General features: G+C 39.5%; 1 protein-coding gene across 1 annotated transcript in view; it reads right to left on the minus strand.

Moving 5' to 3' along the window:
* Nucleotides 1-6,773: 6,773 nt before the first annotated feature.
* Nucleotides 6,774-17,500, minus strand: part of LOC138015108 (protein Red-like) — a 28,418-nt gene continuing 17,691 nt past the window's right edge. Inside the window, exons 17-23 of the mRNA XM_068862025.1 lie at nucleotides 16,946-16,989; nucleotides 15,431-15,511; nucleotides 14,871-14,928; nucleotides 11,526-11,614; nucleotides 11,163-11,271; nucleotides 8,174-8,199; nucleotides 6,774-7,312 (exon numbers count right to left, since the gene is read on the minus strand). Of these exons, the coding sequence (XP_068718126.1) occupies nucleotides 7,267-7,312; nucleotides 8,174-8,199; nucleotides 11,163-11,271; nucleotides 11,526-11,614; nucleotides 14,871-14,928; nucleotides 15,431-15,511; nucleotides 16,946-16,989 (453 nt within the window). The 3' untranslated portion in view covers nucleotides 6,774-7,266. The remainder of the gene's footprint in view (nucleotides 7,313-8,173; nucleotides 8,200-11,162; nucleotides 11,272-11,525; nucleotides 11,615-14,870; nucleotides 14,929-15,430; nucleotides 15,512-16,945; nucleotides 16,990-17,500) is intronic.

The raw sequence follows: 17,500 nt of genomic DNA on the forward strand, positions 1-17,500 counted from the left end.
AGCCTTAAGTGTACATGTTAATAGATGGTAGTATCACAGTAGATTTTATCTCTAGTTTAGCACTTTGTAATACGCACAAATTATTTTGTAGATTTAAGTGAGATCAAGTGGGGATGTTGAAGTAGTTTCAATTGTTGTTACTTGGTGCGATTCCACTCAATATTCTTTTAGCGATCTGTATTGAGAAATGACGTCATTTACAAGTTCAAAAATAAAGTGTGTTAATGCAGCTTAATTGGTATACAGCAAGAGAGTTTTTGGCTTTCAGATTGTGAAATGTCCCCGGCCAATATCCGAACCCGGTCCACTCGCTCCGGAGTCGAGCACACTAACCATGAGGCCATCGCGCCTCCCCAATCATTTCTAGAGAAAGACTTTATTTTGAAAGCAATATTTTCATTTAACGGTTCCCCATTACTTGGTGTGACTCTGACAGACTTTATTTTGAAAGCAATTTTTTCATTTAACGGTTCCCCATTATTTGGTGTGACTCTGACAGATAAACACTGAGAGAGCTGGAGGAAAAAATAATTTCATTTTCTCACTGCCTTAAGAATGCAGTTTAATTAGTATGCAGAACACGAATTGTGTTGTGTTCTTGGGCAAGACACTTTACTCCCACGGTGCCTCTCTTCACCCAGGTGTACAAATGGATACCGGCGTAATGCTGGGGGTAACCCTGTGATGGACTAGCATCCCATCCAGGGGGGAGTTAAAAAATGCTCCTAGTCGCTTAATGCTACGGAAACCGGGTATAAGCACCGGCGCGTTGGGTCATTGGCTCGGAAAGCGCTTACCTAGAAATGATTGCCTAAGATCTCGCATTTCGAGCTTTCAGCACAAGAACTTTCGAAATGTGATCGTAGTAGCACTTTAAAGGTCATCATAAGTTCACGCAGTTCACAAGTTTATTTCACATAAACAACGAAAACACTCGCTCTAAAATTTCAAATTTCGCAGGCCATATTGCAATCTTTGTTGATGAGACAATGGAGACCCTGGGAACGAGGATGGCCATACTGCAGAACACGGCCCACTAACTTAGCCAATCATAGCACGCATACTATCTGAGAGAAATAATAATTAACATGATTTCATTGTTTTATTGGTTTAATGTGGGCTTGAAAACATTTACCCAGTGCTTTTACATTTGCACAATACGCTTTCTTAGCGATTCAATGCCAAAAACAGTCATAGTCTGCGTAATATATAGATTTAGCAAAGCCAAAAAGCGGAGGCCAAAATTTAAATATGAAGATTTGCCTTCGCTGTCTCTTGCTTTAGACGAAAACTATTGGTTTTTAACGTGGGATTTGAAATCCGGATATCATCACGTGGATATTTCGGAAGATCGTCAATAGTTTTTGGTTTTTTCTTGGCTGTTTGACAGTGGCGAACGCAAGTATTTCACATTTACTGCTTTGTCCTTTGGTTTGAGTTCTGCTTAATGCGTCCCCTAGTTAAGCGATGACGCTCATTGGGGCAGCTCAGCTCTTTCTGGACGATGGCTTGGGCGGACAGCCGGACAGAATTTCGGCAGCGGCGGCTAGTGTTATTCAGCGAAAAGATCTTAATACACCAGGCTTGCTTTGTAACGATAAATTGCAATGGAAACCTATGCCGGTTGGCGAATGGCTGGGGTTTGTCATAAATTCAATTTCAATGAAGTTCTTCCTGCCGGTTAAGAAAGGTACAAAGCTCAAAGGCTTGCCTGAGCGGGATGCAATTTCAACGGCTATTGTACCTACCGTTTCTTAGCTAAAATTGCAGGTTCGGTTATGTTTTGCGCCTTAGCCGTAGGTCCTATTTCGCGGCTGTTTACTCAGTCGCCAAATGTATTTTGCTATTGAGTCTAAGTTATCATGGGCCTCAACTATCTTTTTTACGCCTGGCCTTCTGGAAGAGCTTAGATTTTGGTATGCGAACATAGACTGTTTTAAGGTTATCGCATTTCCGCACCTCCTACTTCGTGCACAGTTTTGTTTTCGGATGCTCGTGATTTGGGTTTCGGTGGCTACGCTACTTCCCTTGATGGTTCCGTGGTCATGGGGTAAGGACAGAAGACGATATTGGCATCTCGGGATATCGGGAGTTAGTATAAACACACAGGTGATTATACAAAATCGCGCGCTCTCATTGGCTCGCTATCTCGGATTATTAGCCGATAATCACCTCGACGGACAAAATGGCTGCCAGTAGTCGTTTTGCCACTGTAAGTGAAGATGATTTCGCGTTGAAGTGTTTTTTTTTTTTGTCTTTTTTGAAATAATCACCTGTGTATTTATACTAAAACAATTATTCGCCTCAGGCTCAGTGATTATCGGTGAATATTCACCGATAATCACTTCGCCTTCGGCGAATAATTGTTAATTAAAAGCCATCAGCTGTTTGTTTTTCCTATGTTGTTAAGTTGCACCATAAAAGTGTTAACATCATTTTCACGGACAATCAAGGTGCTGCGACAATTTTTGCAATCGGTAGCTCTGATCGTGTGCTGCAGCGCATCACTTTAGACATTTTACGTTTTTGCCTTAGAATAGTATTTTGTTAGAAACGTGGAATGGATTCCTCGTGAGCAGAATGGGCTAACGGATACTCGGACGAGGACTGGTCTCTGAATCCTTCCGTTTTTAGACTTTTGGACGCTAAATGGGGCCCTCATTCTTGCGAATGCTCAGTTACCTTCGTTTAGCTCAAGGTGTGCGTCTCCTGGCAGTTCTGGCCTTGATGCATTCGCCCAAGACTGCAGCTGTGGCAATAATTGGCTTTGTCCTCCAGTCAGTCTCATAGAGTCACCCTACAGAAAGCTGCATAGTTACCAGGGTCGTGGTACATTAGTTATTCTCGAATGGCCTTCTGGTCTTTTTTTGGCCTTTTTTTCACTCTAGTGCTTTCAAGTTAAAGCCTTTTGTGAAATAGGTTTTCTCCTTACCGAGATTATCGGACTTCCTTATACAAGGTCCCGGGCAGAAAGCTGTGTACAAGAAGAAAAAGTCAGTTTCTTCGGGTTGTCCGAATTTTAACATGTTGGCGCATCGACTTGATTTCTTTGTTTGAGAGTATTTGTTGTTGCTTGCGGCACTGCTTTTTATTGTTCAAGATTAGCCACTTTTGTGTGTAGATCCGCATGTGGCGGCAAGTCGCGCCATTGAGCGTCGCTCCCGTTTTTTCGTGAGTGCGTATTTGAGTTTGAGTCTGCATTTGTGTGCTTTAGCCGTCTTGGAATGAGGCATTTTGCCTTTGCGCGAGTGTCTTCGCTTGGGCGTGGGCAGCTTGTGTCGTAGCCGAGAGCGCTGTTTAGCGTCGAGTCGCGCTGTTGCGCTTGCGTCACCGTTTTGGTGCGGGATGCCGTTATTAATGGCTAGGCGTAGTCGTTCTTGAATCACACTTGGTGTTTTTTAGCCCCCTTTGTTTATAGCGGTTCGCCTTTGTGCGATGATTTGTCACCGCATTGGTGTGTGTGGCTTGCTTTCATAGCTCGTTTTTTGCGGATTACCCGTCATTCATTTCCGGTTCGCCAATGCGGTAGTATGTATTTCTTTTAGGTGTCTAATTAGGTTGCTTGGTATTAGTTTCCATTGGGATAATTAGGCCTTTATATACCACTCCTTGTGAATGTCACACCACTTGACGCCGACCAGTTTACTAGCGGCTGTTTTTTCCTTACTATTTTTTATTGTCGTTTTAAGTAGCGTATGACTTTTTTCTTATATTCCTTGGCTTGTAACCTGTATCCAGTGTGTCCCCGGCTCAGTTTTTTGTAAATAAACTCGACCATTGCTGGCGGCTTCCTCCACTATTTGTTTGTTACTTGTCTCTTCTATACAAATAATAGAAATGTTTTCTATTCGGCTGAGCGAAGCGAAAGAGAATAGAATTGATTGTGTTGGCAGCTGTTTTGTTCTTTCATGTACTCACTTTCCGTTATCTTAGTCTCTTTCAGAAATCTTGCGCACGGATGCATGGGCGTCATTCGAGTGCCTAGAAGATTTCTCACTCCGGCAAATGCTTCGTGATTTGATTGGCTTGCAATTCAGTGCCAAGGCTGCCTCGACGGTGCGCAAGTACCGTACGTGAGCTCCGTACGTGCTTTTTACGATGGTGTACACATGGGCTTTGTCCAAAGTTGGCGCACCTGTGATGCTACCCTCCCACGCAGACGTCCTTAGGGTTTCGTCACGCATTTCCTCCCCCACGTTCGTGGAGGAGGAAATGCGTGACGAAACCCCTCGTTCGTGGGGGAGGAAAATGCGTGACGAAACCCCACGAACGTGGGGGAGGAAATGCGTGACGAAACCCTACGTTCGTGGGGGAGGAAATGCGTGACGAAACCCCAAGGACGTCTGCGTGGGAGGCTACTGTGGTGCCTGCTGAGCCAGTTCATGTCGCGTTGTTTCTGACTGAGTTGGCGATCACGGCTAGGGAGAGAGATCTTGGTCCTTCCACTCTCAGTTGAGGGTTTGGTGTGCAGTATCACCTGGGCGCACAAGTTGGGAGGTTTCGTTGCTTTCCCTACTGATCATCCTCTCGTGAAGACGACACTAGAAGGCGCTAAGCGTGGTTTGGCGAGACCGATCAAGCCTAAAGCGCCTTTACCAATGGAAATTAGGCAATAAAACACTGCAAGTACAGTCATTATCGAAAGAAATTGCTGGTTTATTAGTATTTAAATACATTATAGGCAGAATGTCATGTAAATTGAACACTAACCCCTAAATATGCGATGTACACGATTTTTCCTTACGTTTGTTTGAATATGTAGACTTTTTTTTCTTGAGAAAAAAAACTCCATAATTCGGAGTTTATTGAAGAAAGTAAAGCGATTTTATTTTCGTGATAGAGAACGGTAGAAAAACATCTACACAGCAAAACTTTCAAATGGTTGTGCGACATAGGTGGCGGAATGGACCAAAGTACCCGGCGGTCTATCGCCGGTTGCCGCCTTCTATTGAAGCCTCTACTCTTGTGAGATAGGGTAAAGTCACTTGCCCTGTGGCTGTTACTGAAAAGCTGTTGGCGCTTCTGCCTCAGAGTGACTATTTGGCCTTCAGTTAGGAGAATAATGAAGTGTAAATCAAAGGAGCGTTTCCACGAATCCAAGGGTGTGTCGTATTCGACTGTTAGGGATGATTTTAAGAAGTCTTTTACGCTCTTTTGTCGCTGATGTCGGCCTTTTTGGCCTCCACAGTATTAAGTCAGGAGCAGCTTCTAATCCTGCTTGCAGGTTTCTCGGTAATGATCTGGGGCCGGTTCCTGAAAGGAGGAATAACTCTATTCCAGGGATAAATTTGCCGGAATAAGGCACGTTTATCCCTGGCATAGAGTTATTACACCTTTCAGGAACCAGCCCCTGATCGATAGGCATGCGGATTGGAGAAATGCGGCCTCTAAATCTCGTTGCGTTACGTATTCCACTCCAAGATTTACTCGTGGTTTCTTCTTCTTTAGGCGTTTAATTAAGCGAGCGTTGGTTCTTTTTTATTGGGGGAGAGGGGAGGTGCCAGATTTGCTCCCTCGTGGAGGTTTTTCCTGCCCTCCCGGGCACGTCCCTGGATTTTTCTATTGTTTTCTGCCGGAGTGTTTCGTATGAGTACATGCAATTTTGTGACGCTGTTTCATCATGTTTTTGGCACTGGCGCGGGCTTGAAGTTCCCTTTGCCCACCATCGTAGATAGGAGCTTTTAATGTATTTGTGTTAGTTGCTTACCCGCGCAATATACAACTTTCTCAGTGTGTGTGTGTGTGCGTGTGTGTTTGATTCCGAGATAAGTGCAAAACCGACAATTTTAATCAACAATTAAAACTGAAATTACATGCACAGTAATCTCTTTCACATCATTTGCCGCAAAACAAAACCGCGTGACAAACAAGACAAAAGATTGTTTATATAACCAGAAACCCATTATGGATTTCTGATACAACACAATCGCTGTTGGGAGATTCGCAGGTTCGAGCATAATTTTCAGCATAATGGTACGATTTTTAGGGTGACGCTAAAAAGCCTAATGTGTCTTCCCCCAACAAGAAAACTCGCCAACTTGATGTCTGCTGTAGGCTTGAATGACGACGTGGGGTGTGATTGTCGCAATATGCCAGAATCTCCGCAACACGGAATTGCAACCGATTTCAGGCCGCCGTCGTTTTTTTTAGTGAGTTTTACAAACCCCTTAACAGTTCTGGACGAAATCGTTCAGAATTTTTTAGCTTTCTTGTTCACGTCTTTAAAATCTCTATGATGGCCTCTCCGTCTACCCTCTCCCAGCCACAAAATAATTTTTATACATGGATTATGGGCACCTCCTCCTGAAGACCACTGGATTCAATGGGGGTATTTATGGTAGCCTTTTTGGAAGTTATGGGCTAAAAGGACAGAACTCTTTTTTTGTCTAAGAATGGAGCCACCTTCTCTCGTACAAAAGTTGGTATATACCCAAAAGTTGAAAAGATACATTTTTAGGTAACAAGAGCCAGCATGAAATTAAAAACAGAATGTTAAATTGGCAGTGATTTTAGAATCAAGTGTATGCTAATCATTCTAGGGATTTGTCGGTTGAATATTTTTTTCATGGTTTCAAATGGTCTCACTCCAGTGGGCTTCGGAGAATTGCAATAAACTTGTCCATTAAAGGAAATTGCATGTCTTGAAAAACACAACCAAAAAGACTACAAAAAGAAACTCTGGTAACCGAACATAATACTTCTGTAAATGGGGAGTAGGGAGATTGGTCTTCTATTAGGAATGTACATCAAATTGCAGAGGATGAGAGTTTAAATTCATAGGATTTGTATTTTATTTATCCAAGACACCTTTGGAACCAGTACTATTCTGTGTAAGACTACAGATGTGATCATCATCTACCAAAATTAAAACAAGTGTGATATGATAAAACTCAGTAAGAATTTTTGTCTGTCATATTTGGTGACCCTACAGTATTGCTGGAGTTCTTTCTCGCAAGCTGACCACAAAATTAATTGCAAATTTGGCCAGTGTGACATCACCCATGCTTGGCTTTTCCCAGTCTCAACTTTTCCACATACAAAAGATGTACTTTCATATCCTTATCTAACACAATGGTAGCTGCCCATGACAAAGGACTGAAGTCATTTTGAAACAGTTCCAAAACAATAGCAATGTTTCACATGAAATGTGCTCTGTTGGCCCCTACAAATCGTAATGAAAAGAATGGTGGTTGTGCCAGGAAATGTTAAAAAAAAATTTCAAGGTGTGATAGAGTTCCACAACAAGTGTTTTGAATTTGACTTTCGTCAATGTTTCCTTCTCTTGCTTTCGGACTCTCCCCTGTCTCCACCACTGAAATAAACACCAAAGAGGATTAATTAACACATTGATTTACAAGGCTCTGACATAGAACAATTTATTGCATAAACACCAATGAAATACCAGGTGAGCTTTTGCGCAAAAAACATGTTATCTTCGCGCATGAAAAGATCACCATTGCTATGGTTACACAATAAACCGTGCCGCTGTTAGAACTACGTTAGGAGTACAAAAAATGTTAAGTGAAATGGCTTAGTATTTCATGAGGGTTTATATGATAAGCAGAACATTACATGACCACTTAAAGATATGACATTTCTTTTCTCGTGTTAAAAATATTTCACAAGTTTGATGCTCATGAAATATTTTTCAACCCTCAAAGAGAAAATTTTTTAAAAACAGCACACCAGTGGATCAGTTGGTTGAGCATCGGGCTGTCATGCGGGAGTTTGCGGCTTCAAACCCCGGCTGGATCAACACTCAGGATCTTAAAATAACTGAGGAGAAAGTGCTGACTTTGTAATTTCATCTGCAAATGGTTAGACTTTTCAAGTCTTCTTGGATAAGGACTATAAACCGTAGGCCCTGTCTCACAACCTTTGTTCATAAACTCTGGGACGTTAAAGATCCCACGCACTATTTCAAAAGAGTAGGGGATGAAGTCCCTGGTGTTGTGGTTGTCCTATTCTCTCCAGAAGAAGTGACCGGCTTAGCATAGTGTCTCTTAAAAAGCTTATAGACCACCTTTAGAAGCAGCCATACAATGTCCCGGTAAGTCAAAAGGGACTTTGCCGATTGCTGGAACATGTACATATACAGTAGATGATAAATTTCATATTTCTTCCCAGCCGTGTAATATCCTCTATATAAACAGAACATTTTCATATAACTTACCCTTCCTCTTTTCTCTTGCTCAACATCTAATAAAAGGAAAGATGATAAGTAAGTAGAAACAAATGAAAAAAACCTGGTGATCAGTGTGATTGTTCGCTAAAATGTGGTCACACATTTCCATCAGGGGCTTGACATCACAGAGATGTATTCTAGTAATCTAAAGCCAGCAGCTTTCATTTTGCAGACAATAATATTATTTCCTCAATTGGGAAAGTACCCAGGCCCAAAAGCTCGAAAAAGTTCTGGGGTATCAAGCACAACTTGGGTGTCTGAGAAGAATGAGCAATTCTACTAACAGAACAAATGTTGCACAGTTCCGTTAACGTCGTGCCTGTTTGATTTGCTTTTGAGTAAATGCATGTATGGAGTGAAGTGCAATGGATGACAGTGTTCTTTTACATAATTTCAAAGAGAAGAGATGGCAGTCATTTTTATTTCTGTGTGATCATTCTCCTTCACTTCAGGCATGGTTGCGGATCAAGTGAGAGAAATTTTGGAATCACATTCAGGCCCCCTGGAACCTTAAGTTCGATGCATGTGTAGAGCTCATTGTATTGGCTGTAACATGAACAGAATTTTGAAATATCTGCGATTGACATCAAATTTAATAATTTTCATACAATTATTATCTGAACTGCAAAACAGAGAGAAATGAAAGTCGGAAAAATCACTTCATTCACCTCGAACCAGACCAAGTTGAATTTTGCAATTGACCAGCTACCAACCGGCGTAGGTCAGTCGCAAATTCCATGGTGCGTTCAAAGCCTGGATTTTTCTTCTGGCTTCCTTTGCAATGTAAACTCCAAAGTTTACATAGTCAACTAACTGTGATGAACTTTCCAATTTCCATTTCAGTTTACACTATCATCAACTCAACAAAATGAGTTGATGAAAAGAGATGTATGTTTGAAGTGCAGGTTATAGCTGAAATGTAGAAGTGCATCCTCGCACAGACAAGACAATAGACCATTTTCGAATTCTCACGGCTGGACTGAATCTAGCATGAAATGGAGGTTAATGCGGGCAAATCTTTTCAATTGCAAATTATTTTGCCCGCATTAGCCTCCATTTCATGCTAGATCCAGTCCAACCGTTAGAATACGAAACTGGCCTATTGACAAGACTTTCTCCCAACTGTATGGCTTCATAACTCAGTTGGGTAGAGCACTGCCCGGCATCACAGAGGCCATGGGTTTGAATCCTGTTGAAACTGCCAATTTTTTCAGGTGTCTACAGAGCGTCTTCACATGACGTTGCGACGGACATGTTTCAGTTCCAAAACAAAGAAATGGAAGCCATGATGGTGTACTAAACTAATCCTCCAGGAATTGAACTCTATTTTAATGCAAATGCTTTCTTTTGTTTCAGTAATCCAATATGGCTGCTGGTCACGTGAGTGAAAACGCTCTATACGAGACAATAATGCTCAAAATTGTCCATGCAGTCAAATGCAAGGATCACTTCTGCATTTCGTATAAAATGAGTTAAGTAACTACACGTATTAATTACTAAGAAGGAAAAGAAACTGCAGTGTGTATGATTTTCACATGGTGCCAGGTTGGCCACATGGCTGTCTTCACTAAACAAATAAACTGCTGCAAAATACATGTAATCTTCTGGGGAATGAAGGTTTGTCTTAAAGTGCCTATAAACCAGATTTTTTTTTTTTTGCTTCGAGAAATCTTTGTATCGCTCTGAGCAAAATGGCGCAAAAATTTTTGTTTTTGGTTAAAACCGGAATTTTTTACGAATTTTTAAAGTGCGGTTTTCTCTGCCCGCGACCGGGTAAAAGGGAGACTGGGCCTAGTGACGTAATTCCCGGACATTAGCATCAGGCAAATCAACAGAGGAGACGCGTAGTTTTGTAGTTTTCCCTGCGTGCCGGTGAAAACAATTTCTGTTCGGCTGACGTTTGTAACCAGCGTACGTGTTAATCAAGAAATGGCTTCGAACGACTTCATTCTGTCCTCCGGTTCAGATACGGAAGTTTCAGAAATGGAAGATTACGAGCTGGAAGTTGAAGGTTCGCCAAACTCGAGCTTTGCGGCCAGCGATGAGGAAGACACGCACGAGGCATATGCTGACGATCCCCTAGCGGACGAAGAGTGGCTAGAGTTGTACGAACAAGAAAGAAAGGAGGTAGAGGCCCTAGAGAAGACACTCCAAAAGCGCCTAAATGGGACAGAAGAAGTCCAAAACTGGTAAGTTGTAGCGATCTCACTCCCATTTCTCAGGCATGGCTTCACCTCTGATGGAAGTCACAACTTGCGAAACTCACAGTCCGGATTTTACGTCACGAATTACACTCGACCCATTCCCTTTCGGCAAGCTCACCAGCTCGGTAATGGGTTTTCGAATCTCGCGTCTCCGCCACTTTGAAAATTCGTAAAAAATTCCGGTTTTAACCAAAAACAAAAATTTTTGCGCCATTTTGCTCAGAGCGATACAAAGATTTCTCGAAGCAAAACAAAAAATTATAGGCACTTTAAGGACGGTGCCTACTATTGTTATTGCGCATACGTTCTGCGCATCTCCAGATACTCAAATTTCCTATCGCTCATGCTTACTAATGCGGGGATATTTTTGCGCGATTTAAAATTACGCAGATAAAATAGATCTTCGTGAGTACTCTTGGTATCCAAAAAGAAAATTGGGGTAACCACGCATTCTTTAGAGATAATTGAGCTTCAAATTGAGAAAGAACGCCATACATTCCTTTGTATTCTAGAGCTTTTTACAAATATTGTTCATGAATTATCTTTGAAAAATGCGTGGTTACCCCCAATTTTCTTTTTGGATTTCAATAACACTTGTTAAGATCTACCTTTCCTGCATAATCGTAAATCGGGGCAAAAATACCTTTGAATTAGTAGGCACCGTCCTTAATAGGTAAACATTTTCCTTTTTTGTTTTTTGATGAAACATGACCACAAAGCATACCAATGAAAACCAATAATTAGAAGACAAGACTGATTCATTTGACCCTCACCTTACTAATTTTCTGCCAGTCTCTGTCTAGCTTAGCCTTCTCATCCTTGGGCCCTGCACGGCGTGTTTTCCGTCCTTCAGACATCTTGATTCCAAACTGAAAGGCAGCTCTTAAAAAAGAGCAAAAACATCACCTTTATTATTTTGTTGGAGATTAGAACTTCTTTATTGTTGGCTTTACATTTTACAGTGCATCCCTCAGAGTTGGTTAATTTTAATTTTAATTGAAATTAACCAACTCTGAGGAATGCACTGTAAAATGTAAAGCCAATGTTTAGCATTTCCACCCACCGTCACAACATTATTATTAAGACATTCCTAATATTGAAATGCAGTAAAAGCATTCAAAGCAAAATGTACAAACTTTGGAAGTGCTTCTCTGCTTTCCATGTAACTGTGGTAGTCCTCTTCTGTTTCAAAATCCCAACGCTTGATGGGACCTTTCTTGTTGCCCTGTGAAAAGGATGAGACACCCAATTAGTAACTTTTTTTTATTTATTTATTTTACAGCAAGACCAACTGGACAATGACATACATGTAGCTGGTGATTTATCTTTTTTCATTGATCTAATTTTGAAACTCGTAAGAAAGAACACACCAGGAATGTCAAACTAATGGATCAAACATTGCGAAACATGCATGGTCATTCGACCATCGCCTAGATTTTGATAATTCTAGTGTTATCGACAAAGGCTCTTTTAGTGTTAGAAAAACTTTCGAGGCTTGGCACGCCTCTACTACCAAGCATGCTGACAATAATATTATTCTAAGCCAATTCCAAACCATTATAGAATTTTTTTTAAACAATAATAATCTAATTTACACATCTTTACTTCTTTTGTTCTTTTATTATTTTATCTCGCCTTTTTTTATATATATTTGTGTTATCCTGCATTCCACTTTTATCTGTCGAAGGCTGTAGATTGACAACCGAAAGCTCATGTTCTTTTTTGAGTTTTCAGCCAGGGAACGTTTTTATTTTATTTTGATTATGTCTCATCCTGGCTGCATTTCAGTCTTTAATAATAATTATAACAGCAAACTCATCAACCCACAGCCCGGTAAATATCTAACTAAAAATATTTCAAATTAGGATATGAAAAGTCCCATGTGAAAAACCAAATGAATGCATTCTTTCATTCATTCAGAGCATTTGAACCCTGACAGGTTGAACTCATTTTATATTATATGTACTGTAACTTTAGCCTTGTGGGAGGCGCGGTGGCCTCGTGGTTAGTGTGCTTGACAACGGATCGAGTGGTCTGTGTTCGGGGCCTGGCCGGGGACATTGTGTTGTGTTCTTGGGCACTTGAGGCACTTTACTCTCACGGTGACTCCCTCCACCCAGGTGTATAAGTGCGTACCGGAGTAATGCTGGGCGTTACCCTGCGATGGACTGGCATCCTATCCAGGGGGGAATATTAAGACTCCTAGTCGCTTAATGCTACTAAGACCGGCGATAAGTGCCGATAACTTTAGCCTTAGAATAGATTTGAAGCATTAACTTCAATGCTTTGATTTTTTAACATTCTTTATGGCATAGGTTACAGATCGCCTTAAAACAGACTAATATTAAATATACTTTGCTTTAAAGAGGTTCAGCATCACAGTTACTACGATCATTCCCAATTATTAACATGTAAGAACGGACGAGTCTACAGAAACTACATTACTGATAAGCTAAATACAGTAGAAGTCAGTCTTTTTTCAACAAAAAATTATTTCACAAATTAATTAATTCAATAAATTGGAGTACTAACAAATTTTGCAAAGTATTTTCGACCTTGTAAGGTTCCAACTTTGTAACCCTGTTATCAATTAACACTTTTTAGTTTAATTACTAAATTTTGATTACTTATACCTAAACCAGAGCTGTATGCTCTCGGTCTAAATTAAAGTTTTTATGTTTAAAAATAAAAGTAATTTATTAGTTGCACGAATTACTAATGGAAAACAAATTGCACATATTATAATAGTTTGCACCACGAAAATAATTTTATCTTTTAACACATTGACTCCTGGGAGTGAGAATTGAAAGATTTTATTTTTTTCTCAATGCGCGAGCAGGCGGAATTCTGCTAATACTGCAATCTTGCCCACCAACCTGGGCAGAATCCTAGCCCTGGTTGAGTTTGCTTGTGTAATGACCTTAATTTTCCATTTTTTGACACCGAGTCTGTTTACATACAGAAGTAAGTGTTTCAAAACAGATTTTTATTAGACATGAGGCATGGAAATAGAATTAAAAGAAATACGGTACATTTCTCTTTGAAATGTTCAGTTTGTAAGTCGCTTTTTGCATTCGCTAGCAAGAGAAGTGCGAGTCAGCAATCATAATATTGATTTCAGAGAAGAAGAGAGAGAGCGAGAGGAAAAAAGTAAATGAGCTATTTACCAGCAAAGGGTCGGTCCGTATAACGAAAAACTGTGACCTTGGTCTTGAAAAAGCTGCCCTCGGCCTGCGGCCTCCAGCAGCATTTTCACGACCTTGATCACAGTTTTTCACTATACGTACCTCCCAGCTGGCAAATAACATACATATTTACTTTATCTTAACACCAAACAATTTTACTCATCAACCGGGGTTACTGTGGTGTGAATGGGTTAAAGAACCTTATAGTACAATGAAGCAGTTAAATTGTTCTTGATTCAAAACACAGGAGAGAATTCAAATAGATTTGATTGTAAATACTGTAAAACAATTGTGTTAGTGATGATAAGCTACTGCAGCTGCTGCAGTAACTGTGGACAATTGTACTTTGCATGTTGCCAGGCAGCTAGCTAAATAAAGGTCATTCCTGTTTCCTACTGTTTCAGTTAATTGATGATTTGTAAGGCACATCGCGAATGATCATGCATAGAAGTATTTCTGTAAATGTGCATATGTTTGTATGCTGAAGGAGGAATTAGTAGGAAGAGTCAGGAAATTTTGAAGCTTGGTTCCTATCCCCCATTTCTTCAGGTTTAGTTTACAAGCATTTCAATGTTTCGTTTGTCCTTTTGGATGCACATCCAAAACTCCAAGCACTACTTTATTAAATTCTTCAACTTATTAAAGGACTTTTTTGTTAGCCCAGTCTTGTCTAAGAACCATTAATAGCATTGTTAATTAGAAAAAAATGATGTTACATGTATTGTAATGGAAGCCTGTTATACAGAAAAAAATATAACCCAAAAAATAGTACTGTTAAATGAATTAAAGTACACTGTAAAGAAAAAGTTGGGAATGGATTTCCTTTAAGATACTGACACATCAGCATTATTATTGTTTTAATAAAAACCAACCAGTATTTTGCACATAATTATCCAAAGTTGCTGTTGGCTAGGTTCTTTTTTAATGTCAAAATATGGTCTAACTCCCTTTTTATTAGTGAAGCAATTTATGCACAGCCTTCAAAACTAATATACACATAATCATATTAAACTACACAATAATCAAATTTCAGACAAATTCAAAAATTTTCAGCACCTCACTTGTTCAATAAATTCTTGTAAGTCCAACACATAACAAAATTAAGGCCATAGGATGAAAATACACCAAAATTATTTCATTGTTTAAATTGCATTCTTTGTGCTTATTATGCATCAAACAACAGAAATTTGAATTACCCCGGTACATGCAGAGGATTGAAAAGTCTAGGAAATAGCATGTACATAGTTTGTTAATTTGCAAAATTTAAGAATATAAAATAATCAATACAACTCTTACCAGATCCATCTTACTGTAGTCCGCTTCCTCATCACTATCATATGGCACATCAACTGCCCTAAAAAAAATATTATTATTATTATTATTATTATTATTATTATTATTATTAGAGTGGTTTTCAATTGAGTGTCGAAAGTAATTAGATAATTACTTTGGTTTTTCATTACTTAACTCAATGATTGGTTCAAAGTTCTCGCGCCACTTTTTTAACCAATCACAAGTGAAACTAAAACCAATCGTAGCTCGCGCGTGCACATTTTCCGGCGCTTTGTGTCGGCTACGTGTAATTACTTCGAGTTTTGATTGGTTTACTGGATTGTCTCCGTCCTTTTTGATTGACCAAAGTAATAACGTTGGTTCTGGTTTTACGACACTCATTTGAAAACCGCTCTATTTATACTATTATTGATGTTACACTTCAGGGTAATTAAAAACTTATCCACTTCCAAAGAAATTTGTGGTAAGATCATTTCGCCTGCTGTTTCTACTACCTCTTTGCTTATTTGCTTGTTTGTAAAAAAAAAAAACATTTTTATTTAAATTATTATAATTATAATTACCCTGGATAACACTCTGAGTAGCTGTCTGGAATGTAATTGACATCCTTCACTTTGCGAGAACTTCTGTCTTTCCTCCTTTGTCTTACAAAATGGTTAAGTTTTAAAACTATTATAGCTATTATTGTGATTAATGACAATTTCACAAACAAGAGTAAGCGTTGGCATCACTAATCAAAGGTGGTAATACCTATTCTAATCCACAAGAAACATGTCACATCAACAGCGTCACTAATACTGTACAAATACAGAAGTCTTTCAAATCCAAAATACCAAAAGAACACTCTGAAATGTTCTATATGAAATGACAATTACAGTACAGTACATGTTAAATTTGATTTCAGGTTGATTTCATTTCTTTGTGCTTGGTAATCATCATCATAAATAGAGACAAAGAAATTACATATCAACCTGGGTTAAAATCATTTTGACCTGAAATAAATTTAACCACTTATACAGCTGTACATGTAAGTACCAACAGTACTATACAAGTCCATGAATAGTTTACGTCTGTGTACACACAGATTTCCCCAGCTCACTCCTGCTTCTTTCCTCAATCTCAACGCAATTTGATTAACGAAGTTAAAAACAAAGAGCACTATCATCATTAAAGAACGAAATGATATACGAAATGAATCATGTACTGAACTGTAGATATGAAATCAAGTAAAGCTATGATCGTCACAGTTATGGATGCAATTTTAGCAATTGCGTAGAGAAGCCTGAAAAATGCAGGACTTAAACCGGGTTTGAACCTGTGACCTTGTGATACCGGTGTGACACTCTAACCAACTGAGCTATGAACCCCCTGACGTTGGGAGCTGGTCATTTGTGGGTTCAAATTTTCCTGTGAGGAATGAATCGGAATGAATCAGTCATTCCTCACGGCAAAATTTGAACCTACAAATGACCAGCTCGCAATGTCAATGGCCTCATAGCTCAGCTGGTTAGAGCATCACACCGGTATCGCGAGGTCACGGGTTCAAACCCCGTTGAGGTCCTGAATTTTTCAGGCTTCTCTACGCAATTGCTAAAATTGCGTCCATAACTGCGAGGATCATAGCTTTACTTGACTATTATCATTGTCCATCTTAAGTGGTCAGCCCGTGTGCAAGGATCACATCTGCTCTTTAATAATGAACGTGCAATGTGTGTTGTATTGAATTACAGCTTTTTGCAATTCCTCCTTCCCTTTCTCTTTCCGTTGATTTTATCATGTGATGCTGGGCCTGCTTCCTTCCCCTTCTGTCTGGGGGGGCTCATGGTTGGGTTGCCAGGATTTGCCTCCCATTGGAGAACATGCAGTCCCCATTCCAGGAGCTGGCAACCAATATTGGAATCTCCTGGATGTTTTAATTAAAGCATACATATGTACAATCTTCACTTGACAATAAAGTTGTTAGAGAGGTTACATGTGTGTGTATTATGAATTTTACACTAAGCTCATTTCATAGCAACATTCAATACAATGTTCCACTATATGTCTATTGTATATTGATATACACTGTAGAAGGATACTTTGGATCAACTGAGTCCCACGCTGCTCTCTCTTCCATTTCATGCTGGAGAAGGAGAAAAACGTTTTTTTGAAAAAAATTCTAATTTTTGTAAAAAGGAAACTTTTCATCCTGTCAAATGCTGTGCAAATGAATTACTGTACTCAGCAACATACACACAATATTGTAAATGTCATATTATTGCTTCATAACGTCAAATTACTTTTAATGTCCTGTTTACCAATCAATACAGCATGCATTGCCAATTCATTGTTATCCACTCTGAGTATAAGTAAGTACATTGTATTTGCAAAAAAACCCTTAAAGCCCCATTTCATGAGTATTATTAATAAAGCGTCTTGTGAACTACAACTTCACATGTACTTTCAAGGCCTCAATTACATACATGTATACAAGTAGGAGATATCAAAATTTGCTTCATGATAAAGTTTCTAAAAACAATGGTTAATAATTGAACCTAATGACTCCTGGAAGTGAGACTTGACAGATTTTACTCTGTCTAACATCTGGGGCCGGTTGTTCAAAAGCCGATTAACTTAATCCAGGATTAGTGTAA

This window comes from Montipora capricornis, chromosome 9 (assembly GCF_036669925.1).
Source record: "Montipora capricornis isolate CH-2021 chromosome 9, ASM3666992v2, whole genome shotgun sequence".
Classification (NCBI taxonomy): Eukaryota; Metazoa; Cnidaria; class Anthozoa; order Scleractinia; family Acroporidae; genus Montipora; species Montipora capricornis.